This window comes from Argopecten irradians, chromosome 9 (genome assembly GCF_041381155.1).
Source record: "Argopecten irradians isolate NY chromosome 9, Ai_NY, whole genome shotgun sequence".
NCBI lineage: Eukaryota > Metazoa > Mollusca > Bivalvia > Pectinida > Pectinidae > Argopecten > Argopecten irradians.
This window is the reverse complement of record NC_091142.1, coordinates 26077237-26089347: the sequence shown is the minus strand read 5'-3', so window position 1 is coordinate 26089347 and position 12111 is coordinate 26077237. Positions and strand designations below refer to the sequence as shown.

Sequence of the window (12111 nt, the reverse complement as noted above, 5' to 3'; positions counted from 1 at the left end):
CGAATTGATTCAACAGGCGATTCTGAACATTTACATCTTATTTGCGTTATTCAGTTTTACATTGTGTCTGCAATATTGTTATTTTGATGTCCCAGGCTGCTGGATGTATATGAATTCAATTCGCCTTTCCTTTGAATCGTCTGTTAACAATTCTGAAAACCCTTATTTTGCAGATTTCATCTGCAGCTTCTCGTTGCTCCTACTAGTTGTGCATATTTCATAAGACCGAAGAAAACATTTTGAAATCGACATGCAGCCATTTTGAATTTTGAAGTTTGTTACTTCCATTTTTAAGAAACCACCAAAGGATTCTTTCTCAATCCTCATATGTTTGTACATATTTTTTTTTCGTAGCGAAAAAGTCAATCAAATACTAAGACATGATCAACAGGCAGCCGTCTTGGGTTTGGATAATGAAAGTTTGTTACTTTACAACAACTAGTGTCTCCTTTATTCCTTGTTGTGTATGTTTCATATTGGGACCGATCGTAAATAAATAATACGGCAGATTGGCGACAATGTTAAATTTCTACTATTGAAGTTTGTAACAAAAGAAAGTGAAAAACAAGAGTTAACTCTATCAACTCTCAATACGATATAGAAAGGGAATGTTTGTCACAATACCTGGAGGCTACTACTGGAGGGATTATAATACAAAAGTATTGTAGAAATCAATGTCAGCCGTCAGATTTTAACAGTATTTGAACACTTTGCTCCAAACTCCTTACCTGGTCATTTCCTCCAACGGAGACGCCAGGGTGATTCCATGAACCCTACTCTCTTCGAAAGGTGAGTTTATTAAAAAGGCATTCGTGAAATGAAAATTATTTTGTGTGGTTAAAAACAGAAATGCGATAGAATTTAACAGCACATTGGAAAGTTTTTTATCTATCGGTCGGCCTATCAACCATGAAAATATAGAAGAAACAGTAGAGAGCAGAGTAGAGCTAAGGGAAGTAACTCTCGTAGATCAGCATATAGAGAGCATTCTTTTCAGTAGTTTCTAATGTTTGTTTTTGATTTATAGAAAGGTGAGTTACATGTACGTGAAATGATGTGCTCTATTTAACACAACAATACGAAATTGTTCAAAATATATTTAATCTATTTCAGTTTACATTATACTTCGAATCGTCGGTTTTTAACATGAACGGATACACCTTATATAGTCCGCTAAACCTGCCTATATTATTAGGCTTTTAAAAAAAAACATGTTTATATATTTTATTTATCCTGCAACTGTCCCACATACTGACCGATAACTACTGCCGGATAAACTTGTGCTTTATCCGTCAATACGATATGCTTTATCCGTCAATACGATCACGTGAATTTGTTCCATATCTGACGGTACTTTTTCTAACTAGACTGGTTCCCGCCTCAGTTACCTCCCTTGCGTACGCTTCACTGAGTGAGCGGAGCGCAGCCTGGCGGAGAGTAGAGAACTAAGGGAAGGGAACCAGTCTATTTTTCTAACTTGAACCAGAACTTGAACCTTCCGGTGAATGAAACGTCATTCAGTCCCGCTAAAACGTGACGTCACATTCACCGAAATGACGTCATTTTTACGATATCGAAAATCTCGTATGGCGGTGCCGTCTTTTTCTTGGCTCATGACAAAGGTATGTATTGTTAAGTAATTCTTTAATAGGTATTTATTGTTATTTGAGTATTTTCATTTTCTTTCAGTGATATATCACACTGAATAGAATAACGGTGACTGTTTGTGAATGCGCTTATTTATTTCCCACGGCAGTAAAAAGGAATGCACTCTCATTCGGTTAAGTGAATGAATCTTTACCTCCGCATCAAAGAATCGTCTCGCTTCGAGCGAAACAAAGTAAGGAACTGTCAATTTGCTTTCGTTTTGAATGCCATAATGGTTGCAGGATAAACAGAATACACGGTTAGTATCTTACAATACAAGGTTTATTTTGGTGCTCGACACGGAAAGCCGAGATGACTGGCAAAGCCTCGTCATCTCGGCTTTCCTAAGTCTCGCACCAAAATAAACCTTGTATTGTAAGATACTAACCGTGTATTCTCTATATATTAGGCAAAAAAATGCGGACTACACCATATATATATATCAGAAACACATTTAAGATCTTAGTTGAGGTGGTTCTGTCCATATATATAAATATATGTGTATTCATTTATACACGTCCCCAATCCTCTCATATCACAGACATAGCTTAAATAACTTGTATATATATACTGACACTTTCATTGACTGTTTGCTGTATTAGATTATTTCACATAAAATGAACATAGTGTAGATGTTTATGTGAAATAAATAAATTGGACGGATATCAATCATTTGATTTAGATAGTAAAATTATATTTCCCATGTACATTAGGTATATACGTGCATCTTTGCTTCTCTAAAGAAATTCATTTGCAACATGACCTAGTCATTGAGACATAAAGATTCCTGAAGTTTCATTGTCCATAGCTAATAACACACTTCGTTACGAAGCAACTCTCTAATGCTAATGTGAGATTTGACTGATAAAGTTAACCCCCAGGTGTCGTCCATAAAATGTAAATCCGGTCACATTACATATCATCCTTATCCACCATTAGAAATGTTAAGTCTGGTTCCGGTTCCGGTATATGCGCTACTCGAACACGTGACATCCTAATTGGTTTCTGGAAGAAATGTAAAAACTGATGTTTAAAATATCTTATATGTAATAAAATTAATTCCATCGTCCATAATACATGAATGTTTTGAAACAGAAGACCGAAAGTAGTAATGAAAAAAGAAAAGCATTCTGGCAGATATAATAAATTCAGATATAATATTGAGGGAAATGTCCATTAGCTTTTCAACAGTTCTTCAGAGTGCAATATTGAATTTTGCAATTGATTGTCTAAAGCATAAAATGAGTTTACAGTTAAGGTGAGGACAGCAAAATCGTGACAATTTTCATCAATGGTAAAGGCCTATATTATTTACCTTTCCAACAAGACTGTTGATACATTGTTTGTATATTTGTATAGCGGTCGTTTGACAATTGGTGACAAAAACAATATACAATACGATTTCAGACCTACCCTTCTATGACGTTTATTCTGTTGTCTGTCACTCTTCCACGAATTCCCTATTAACTTCAGAGCCTTCTCCTAGAAAACACAAATCATCATTAATTAGTGAATAGTCGGACAAAGAAACCCACTCTAAATGCGTTCATTGGCCTTCTCAAAGTCCTTGCATATCAAAACGACGGCCAAGTTCTACTTATACGTTGTTAGTATTGACATTTCAAATCATAAAGAAAGTCCTGTGTAAATTTAGCACTGTTCTAAAAATAAATTTATTTGCCTAACGCTTTGAATGCGAGGCTGCGTGGAAATAACCAGTCGGGAGGACGTTTTAGGATTCATAAAATATCAATTGATTTATTGGTATGTTGAGCGATTTTGATGAGATTTTCTTTTTTCTATTTCATGAGAAATTATAATGAATATATATTATAACATCATTTTTAGCGACATAAGCTTTCTTGTCAAAGTTTGCCCGACGATTCACTTTAAATAATTCCATTGGATGATTCTATTGTTTTTCAGCCAATAAATTAAATTTGAAAAGTTTGTAACATCTATTTTGATTGGATGGTGCATCTGCTAAAGGTATTTACCATTTCTTTTTTTCGCTAGAAGCGAACTTGCTATTGTTACCTAGGTATTTCACAATGCCCTTTTAAAATGTATCGCCTGTATATGAACTAAGAAGACAAATTCATAAGTATTGTAAGTCTTTTTCTGAATACTATCATTGCAGTAAAATGTTATTCCTGTATTTAACTGAAATGAAATGCTGTTGAAACTTAAGACATTCATATTTGACTAAAGAGCATCGTTGTTTTATTTAAGTAAACTTATCGCTATTCCATTATTCTAAGTAAGAAATCTAAGCGGTTTTAACTTTTCGCGTTCTAACTTTCACTTAATGCACGATTCCATCATTCCATCAAATAAAATTTCATGATCATAATAATATCCCCCCAAATCGCTTAAATACAGTAGTTACCCTCCGACAATAATCGTTTGTACAGTGTTAATTAGATTGAACTGTCATACAATACTTTACCTCGTATTTGAGTTCCTTGGTTTTCAGTTCCTTACGGCGTAGTAAATACTAAGTACAACAGAAGGACAAAAATGTTAATGAAATTGTTATTAATACATGTATTCTGCTTTTGTATATTAAATAATTTTTGTCCCTGGGGGAGATATTGATTGTGAGATCATGTGTTTGCGAGTGAGAAAACGACGTGAGTTTCGCTTAGAAAATGATAACGTCACATCTAATGACGTGATTTGCGTTTTCACTGCAACGCCATAATGGTTTAATTCAATGGTTATTTTTTGGAGCAAAACGTCTTCAGAGCTCGACTAATGGAAACAGGAAAATAGCAAATCTAGCTCCAATTGACATTCATTCATTCCTATTGCAAACTCTTAAATGTATTAGGCAAAAAAATGTCTGTTTAGTGTTACATCGGAAAAAAGATAGGGTCGGTCGGTCAGGAGATTTTTTTTTTTTTTTTTTTTTTAGTTTTTTTAGTGATTTTCACTCTTAAATGGTGGCCGGAACTGGAATCTGAGATCGAAATCCCGACTTCTGAAAAAAAAAAATCGTAGAAAAGTGTAAAAAAAAAAGTTTAGGGTCGGGGTTAAAAAATTAGGGTCGGCGGGTAATAACAGCCAATTTTTTTTGTCTTAATTCTTATAATTGCTAGTGTTTGCACAATAAGATAGGGGATACTGACGGTGTTAAATGAAGTCTCCCTGTAAAACGCCATACCCAACACATACCTGTATTATAAGAAATCCTCCATATATAAAATGAAACAGTAAGAATATGATGAGAAACGACATAAAGGCCCAGAAGTCCATTAACTCTCCTACTCTGACGTCATAAGTGAATCTCGAGATGACCGCGTGCCATATACAAACAACATATGTAAACAACAGCGCAAAAAGCACGTATCTGTCCTGTAAATATATAAAATGAAATGGTACAATAGATTGAAAATATGATCAATATCTGTTTGAGAACAACATTAAAATAACATACTAGAAATACATATGTTTTGCCAGAAAAATTGACATATATCGTAATAATATCGCGCTCAAAATAACTTGAATATGTGTTACAGTTTGTTACTTAAAGGTTTATGTGTTCATTCAGTTTGCAATTGGTAGCCGATATCACAATTCGATATTATTGTGTAATACATAATGAATATTTGTTAAATACGCGTCAAGTTTGTGTGTACTACGTACCAGATGAGTGTAATAGGAAATCTTTGGAATGTTGGCGTTGGCAACGGATTTAAACGTCACACTGGTCAACATAAGGGTGATGGACAGCTGTAACCGATTCTGAGGTAATGACCGGTCAACCGCGAACGTCGCTAGGGATATAGAGCTGATCAACGTCTGTTAAAAATAAAAACAAGTGAGCAATAATTTCTGATGAAAAGACGAGAAATCGCTTGAATACTTATCATGATAATCGACCTGGTCATCTGAATGCTTTATATACATGTATAAACGATCTTGAAATGTCGCTGTTATAAGTCGAGCAAGAATGAGTTCGTTGGAAAGAGTCTGGAAGCATTTAAGAACCTTATTCATGCGGTTAAGTGTTTGTCCTTTTGGCCTCATCAAATTATCAAATTCCGGGTTTTCCCCTGAAATGTTTGCTCAAATCCATAACAACGCGGGTACTCCTATAGCAAGACAGAAACAAATGTCAGAGGTAAGAAAAAAGTCAGTAATAAACTGGCTACACGGACATCTTGCAATTACAAGTTTGTCCATACCAAAGAATACCACCTACACTTCAATGTTCGGATAACAGCATTTCAGCACTTTGGTCAAAACTTTAACCTGGTATTTCGCCCTTTTAAATTCTTAAAATCCAGCAATTTATTATATATAATCGTATATTACTCCAAAAATTAAAGTCAATTGTTACGGATGCTTTTCATAACTTGAACCACAACCAATACTGACGCCGACGCCAGGGTGAATCCATAAGCCCTCATCTCTTCGAGAGGCGAGCTAAACAACACAGCTAAATCGCTATCATTCTTCTTTTCTTTCGAACACCTCAATAAGTGCATTTTGAACTGACCCATTTTGCAAAAACTTCGCCGATATTGCTTACTTTAACAAAAAAGTTTTGCATTGACCTTTAAATTTCGATTTCATCAAGACTTACCATTATAAGTATAACATTCCAAACAAAAAACCCGGCCCTCCTCACAGCACAACACCCTACCACTAGCCATGGGAACTGGATGTGTTTCTTAGTCGAGAATTCTCTCGTTGATATCTGGAGAAAAATCATTTAATATCAGATAACATAATATGTTACATTATCTTTCGTTTGAAGAAGTTATTTTTACCTATAAATGTATCTTATCTTATCTTATCTTACATGATTAGATTTAATTTCCGCGTACAGATATATACCCACGAGCAGTCGTTGACATATTGATATTAATAGATATAGCGAAAATGATCTAAAGATTGACTTAAGCGAAACTATTCTGTTGTGGTTTATAAATCTCAACTCTCATCAATTTGCATTGGAAGGTCAGAAGAATGTTGGACCAAAATACGTGTTATATGGATTGAAAAGTGAAAGTCAATCCACATGTTTACACAATATATTTAGTGTTTTTTGCGTTGTTAACCTGTGGTCAATTTAACATGCATACTTTACCTCCTGAACAGACTCTACATAGTCGTATAACTGCCATTCTTGTTCGTCCACGAAACACGTGACGTTGATGGCGCTGATCTCTTTGGTATCCTCGAGTATAACAACCTTACTCTCCGCTAACTCGGACGTTATCTGTAGGCTCAGGCTCTAAAGAACAATTGAGGTTAACGTGAGGTAGATATAGGTCGGAGTCATAACGAGGCCGATTGTGTTCATTCAGCCATAGTCAACATCTCAAGTCACAAGTCACGTCTGTCTCCATGCATATGAATGACAGTTGGAAGTAGGTATATTATGTAGCTGGGCCCAGTCTCACGAATATTCCTTATCTTTAAGGAATTATTAACATAAAATTCCTCATAGGCAAGCATTACAGAAGTTAAGGAAACAATCTTAAGTTAAGGAACCTTCCTTAAAGTCGTTGAAGAATATTCATGAAACTGGACCCTGGTTCTGATAAATTGCTCAGAACGGAAAAGAAGAAAAACGGAATGAAATGAATTGAGTCTGCTGCCAAATTCTGCTAACGGACCGAGATTCAATGCAGTCAATATATTGATATATAAGAGTTTCAGATACCCAAGATAAGTAGCATTGGTTGGTTCCGACAAGCCGCCGTAGAATTCTAATTTCCAAACAAGAACATTAAACCACACTAAAAGGAATGTAGAATCGAAATGCAACTCTATACATAATTTAAAAATCGAGACATGACGAATTCATTCTACCTGGATGTCGAAAGGAAAATCCATGAGCTCTAGTTTCTCGGAGAAATGTCCTTTGATCCGGCGTTTCTCCACGACATAGGCCGCTCCCTCCCGATCGTGGACTAGCTCTTTCCATGTCCTGTCCTTGGAAGCGTCCAGCACGTTATGGACCAGGAGGCGTGGACTCCAGAACTCGGACAGGTCCTTCTCTGTGGCCTGATAAAGAAATACGTTTCCATGAAGGTAATACATGTATCTTAAGGCAATTTAAATTCGACAATTACATTTTGAATTCGCCATTGGCGCCTATGGCGAACGCCAGCGCGAGCCCTTCTTAACTGATATGTCATTTATAGTTTTTATCATGCTAAGACATTACTGGAGTGATCTCCATTTAGAGCGTTTTCTGACTTGTCGTCAAAAGTAATCTACCTTGGATTTACTATATAGAGTTGTCCCCCTTACAGACAGTTTTCATCCCGCCCTGATTTGACCATAACAAAAATAAGTGTTTGATAGATATTGATATATCCCCCGTTCGTGCGTGATATAAAATTATAAATAATGAAATCGCTTGCGTTTTCACGTAGTCTCTCACCTTTGCCTGCAATTTCGATTTTCTCTAGAATACTAGGTGAAGTGTCATTCAGACAAACTATTGCTATTAATAATTATCATAGTTTGATAATGCCATGACTGTACTAAAAATACACTCCATAAAAAATTAAAAGCTCCGTTCTTCCACGTTGGCCGAAAGTCATCAACCTTTGGATTGCGGGTTCTAAATCACTGAATCACTGGTGGACATCGATTTAAGCCTTTAGTCTTTTTTGATGTTTTGACTGCGATATTTCATATAAAGTTACGACTTCCTTCCGGTTGCGCATTATCGATGTGTAAATCATATATATATTTTTTTAGTTTTTTTTCTCACTTTTTCACACACTTAACAGGACGCGTTTAGTTCTTAGTCTGCACACATAGTTGCTCATTTGAGTAGGCTAGTGGTTGTTCCTAAATCCATGTATGTGGGGCAATTGCCAGGTGCTGACCGATGGTCGGTGGTTTATCCATGATACCCCGGATTTTCTCCTTCAAGAAACCTAAGTGATCATGGCTATTAATAGGATGTTAAAGTAATAAAAAACGAAACCAAGTTTACCGTCCTGTTGTCGAGCTGTGGCTCCCGCCATCTTGCCTGTATAAACACATCTGCTACGAAGTTCTCTTTAATCGTGTCAATTTCGCCGACCTTCAGAAAGACCACCTTTACGTACACCTGTTTCTGGAAATATGTAACAAAAATACAAACTGTCAAAGAAGTCATTGTTGCGAGTTAATTTCGTGGTTTTGTACGCTCTGAAAGGTTTAGTAACACTATGGCTGATTGGACGGTGTCGTACATTTTGCAGGTGTCCGTCGTACATATATACTCTCTACAAACCGGACACATGTATAAACCAAACAAATGGACTGGTCCTGTTAACATCCGGTTTAGACAAGTTATACTGTAAAATTCGATATATGCTTATACTGTAAAATTCGATATATGCTGCATGATGATGAGTTAATAGTTCTTGTGAATTTCGCTGCGCAAACATTGAGTTCTTCACGGTGCCGTCCTATGGCCATCTTTTTTTGTAATTAACATGTGCATCAAATGATTCTTTTACATTTGTCAAAGAAACTACATATTTAATATAAAAGGTAAGGACCTTTGGTTTGGTCCTTTTGATTCGGTCAACATTTAATTCTACGGGGCAATATCAAAGGTAAATTGTACTTAACCCACGTCGTTGGGATCTCGAAACTCCCGTATTAATATAATCATAAAGTAAACAATGAATTGCATTCATCAACGCTCCATAATTTTGTAAACTTAAAGTTCCCCACAGAAGAGCCTTACAGAAGTTACGCGAAACCTTCTTTAACCTATATAATACATTTCGAAGAGGAAAACACTTTTAAGCTCGGCAATTTTATTAGATTGATGAAAACAGTATTTGATCGCCACCGATCGCCCCTATCTTATCCTCGATATTTCATGGGTTACTTTCGCTGTCATTATATGTCGCAGATATAACGACAATGATAGTAACCCCTTGAGTATTGAGGATGTTATATCTAGAACCTTTATATTCCTTACAGTAGGTTGTGGTGTCTATTCTTGGTGTATAGTAATCCATGTAGTATTGTGATCAGATAATCGTATGTTGAGTTCAAATGAGTAGCACCAGGGAATGGTCATGATAAATGAATTATAGATACGCAGGGCTAGTAATTATGCGAGAAGCTGATCGAATTACCTCATTCCGTAAATCGTAATAGAAACATGTCTATAAGGGACGAGCACAGGGACTTGGAACGAATTCCGACCTATGTTAATATAAGAATGTATTATAGTAAATTACATGTATACATCACATTTTTTTGTCAATTCATACCAAATCCCTGTGCGTTCGACAGAGGAACCTCCGTTTTGTAAGGAGTTTTCTTTTCAAGCAGTTTTCAGAAATACTAATTATGTTAATATTGATTTCGCCACAATTTCATATCCTTCCATACAGAAATATGGGCTGAAGAAAAGATATACCCATTCTCAGCTTCCCAAGACTAATCACAGGGATCTGAGAATTAGTTACAGTTTATATCAATATGGATCCACCAGAGTGTCCATAGACCATTGTTTTTAACGATTTGAGGGTCTAGATTAAAAACAAATCGGTAAAATTCGTATTCTTTATTTACTGTACGTGTACAATACCGTGTAGAATACTATTTCACCGAATTGTTTTTATCTAGACCTCGAAAACGTCTAAATATGGTCTGCGAGCACTTTGGTGAGTCCATGTATGAACTGTAACTTATTCTCAGATCCCTGTGGACTGACTAGCTTCAGTTACCTCAATCGTTGATATTAATCAAAAGTGTATCGTCGTGCCATTCCCTCTGTACTACCACAGGCGTTTTGCTCTATAGACATTTTCTCAAGACACGGTATTACATACCGGTATAATAAAGAGAAACATGTCTATAGAGTCAAACGCCTGTGGAAGTTACTCTGAGAAAAATAGCTGTTATAGAGCCAAACGCCTGGGTAATCGATACACTTTCATATATTTCTTCATTTCATGACACAATAAATTTTTCCCGGTGCAGACTTTGTGCATTTTCAAAATCTATTTTTTTTTTATTATTCAGAAAGATGAACAAGGCAGACGAGTCCGCTTAGAGTCGTATACAATCAGAGACAAATCTGAACAGTATTGCCAGCCGCGCGAGTACACCAAAAAACCCGCGAAAAAATATTCTACGCAATGACAATCGACAAAATTTATTTTTGGTGATGTCGATATTTATTGACGTGCCTTTGATATGTCGGTAATTATTAACATTCAAGCGAACGAGAGCTATTTGTCTAAGCATACATTTGTATCTAACATAAAACATGTTTTGTGCCTGTGCTTATCTCAACAGATAAGAAATGTTCTCGTGTGTTTATGATATTGATATATTGCGTTAATACCTGTACATTTTATGTTGCTCTTAAGCATAAATCCCTTAAAATTAAATTATCAACGTAAGCTTTATATACTTAATTATTGCCTTTTGTCCATCGTTCTTCAGCCGTCCGTAAGCATTCTTAATTTTTAATCCTCTGAAAGTATTTGAGGTGATCTCTTTTCTTTTATATGTCCCGCTTCCTACGTACATGCATATTGTAACTTAGGACAAATCAGAAAACAGGCACCAATGCACATGTTTTTGGAATTTTAAGTATTTTACTACTACGTAAATAGACTTCTTATGCTCAATTTTGGCTGAAACGTCTTTTGACATGGTCAACTTTGCAATATACATGTACCTGATTTTATTTATTCATTGATTCTAAACAAGTTGCTAAACTTCCAGAAAATTATCTACTCTTACTGATCATACATCAGTAATTTTAGCCATAGTGTATTTTTTTTTTAGAAAACTGTGTCCTATGAGCAAGAATTTGACGCTATTTGTAAAAACAAAGAAAGTTTTATGGAGTTTTAACGATGCGAAAATATAGATATTTTGAAAATGAAACTTCGGAAGACTCAGCAAATAGTATGAATTGAGAGAGCAGAAAATTTCGTATTGTTATACTAAATTGGTAAAATTCCGTCGATAAATAAAGCCATTGTTCCCAGGAGAGAGAAAAAAGTCGAAACCTTGGAGTAAACAATCGCGTCGCCATTTTTCGTTCGAGCCGATCTTCTGGAGCCCGAAAATGACGTTGCAGAATAGTTAGATGACGTCATCGCTACTGTTAAACTGTCGAATTTCAGAGAGCCTAAAAAAAGCCCTTTGGCATTCAACGGTATTATCATAGAGCCTATATATAGGCTCTGTGGCACTCTAGGGGTTAATTACAACGTAGTGTGGAAATAAAAATAGCGTTACGTCGCCTGAAGTGCTTCTGTTACGATGACATGACAACGGGTCTCGTGTGAGGGAGGTGTACTAAACCCATTATGGACTGGTTGAGAGGGCACTATAATTGACTTATAGTATTGTCGAGGAATGGAATAGTACCAGATCCATCCCTCGACCTATGAGGCAATAGGGCCCTCTCAACCAGTCTATAATAGGTAAACAGTTCCCGAGGGAAAGGGTCATAATAGATAT

At 36.0% G+C, this 12111-nt stretch overlaps 1 protein-coding gene across 1 annotated transcript; it reads right to left on the bottom strand.

The window, feature by feature from the left end:
• Window positions 1-1220: 1220 nt before the first annotated feature.
• On the bottom strand, window positions 1221-9084 carry LOC138330665 (cys-loop ligand-gated ion channel-like). The gene is made up of 10 exons (XM_069278214.1): window positions 9052-9084; window positions 8615-8737; window positions 7474-7668; window positions 6746-6892; window positions 6239-6352; window positions 5296-5451; window positions 4825-5004; window positions 4097-4144; window positions 3061-3129; window positions 1221-2652 (listed from the first exon to the last, which is right to left on the bottom strand). The coding sequence occupies exons 1-10, from the start codon at window positions 9082-9084 to the stop codon at window positions 2560-2562; spliced, it is 1158 nt and encodes a 385-aa protein (XP_069134315.1). The 3' UTR covers window positions 1221-2559.
• Between the last annotated feature and the right edge of the window lie 3027 nt (window positions 9085-12111).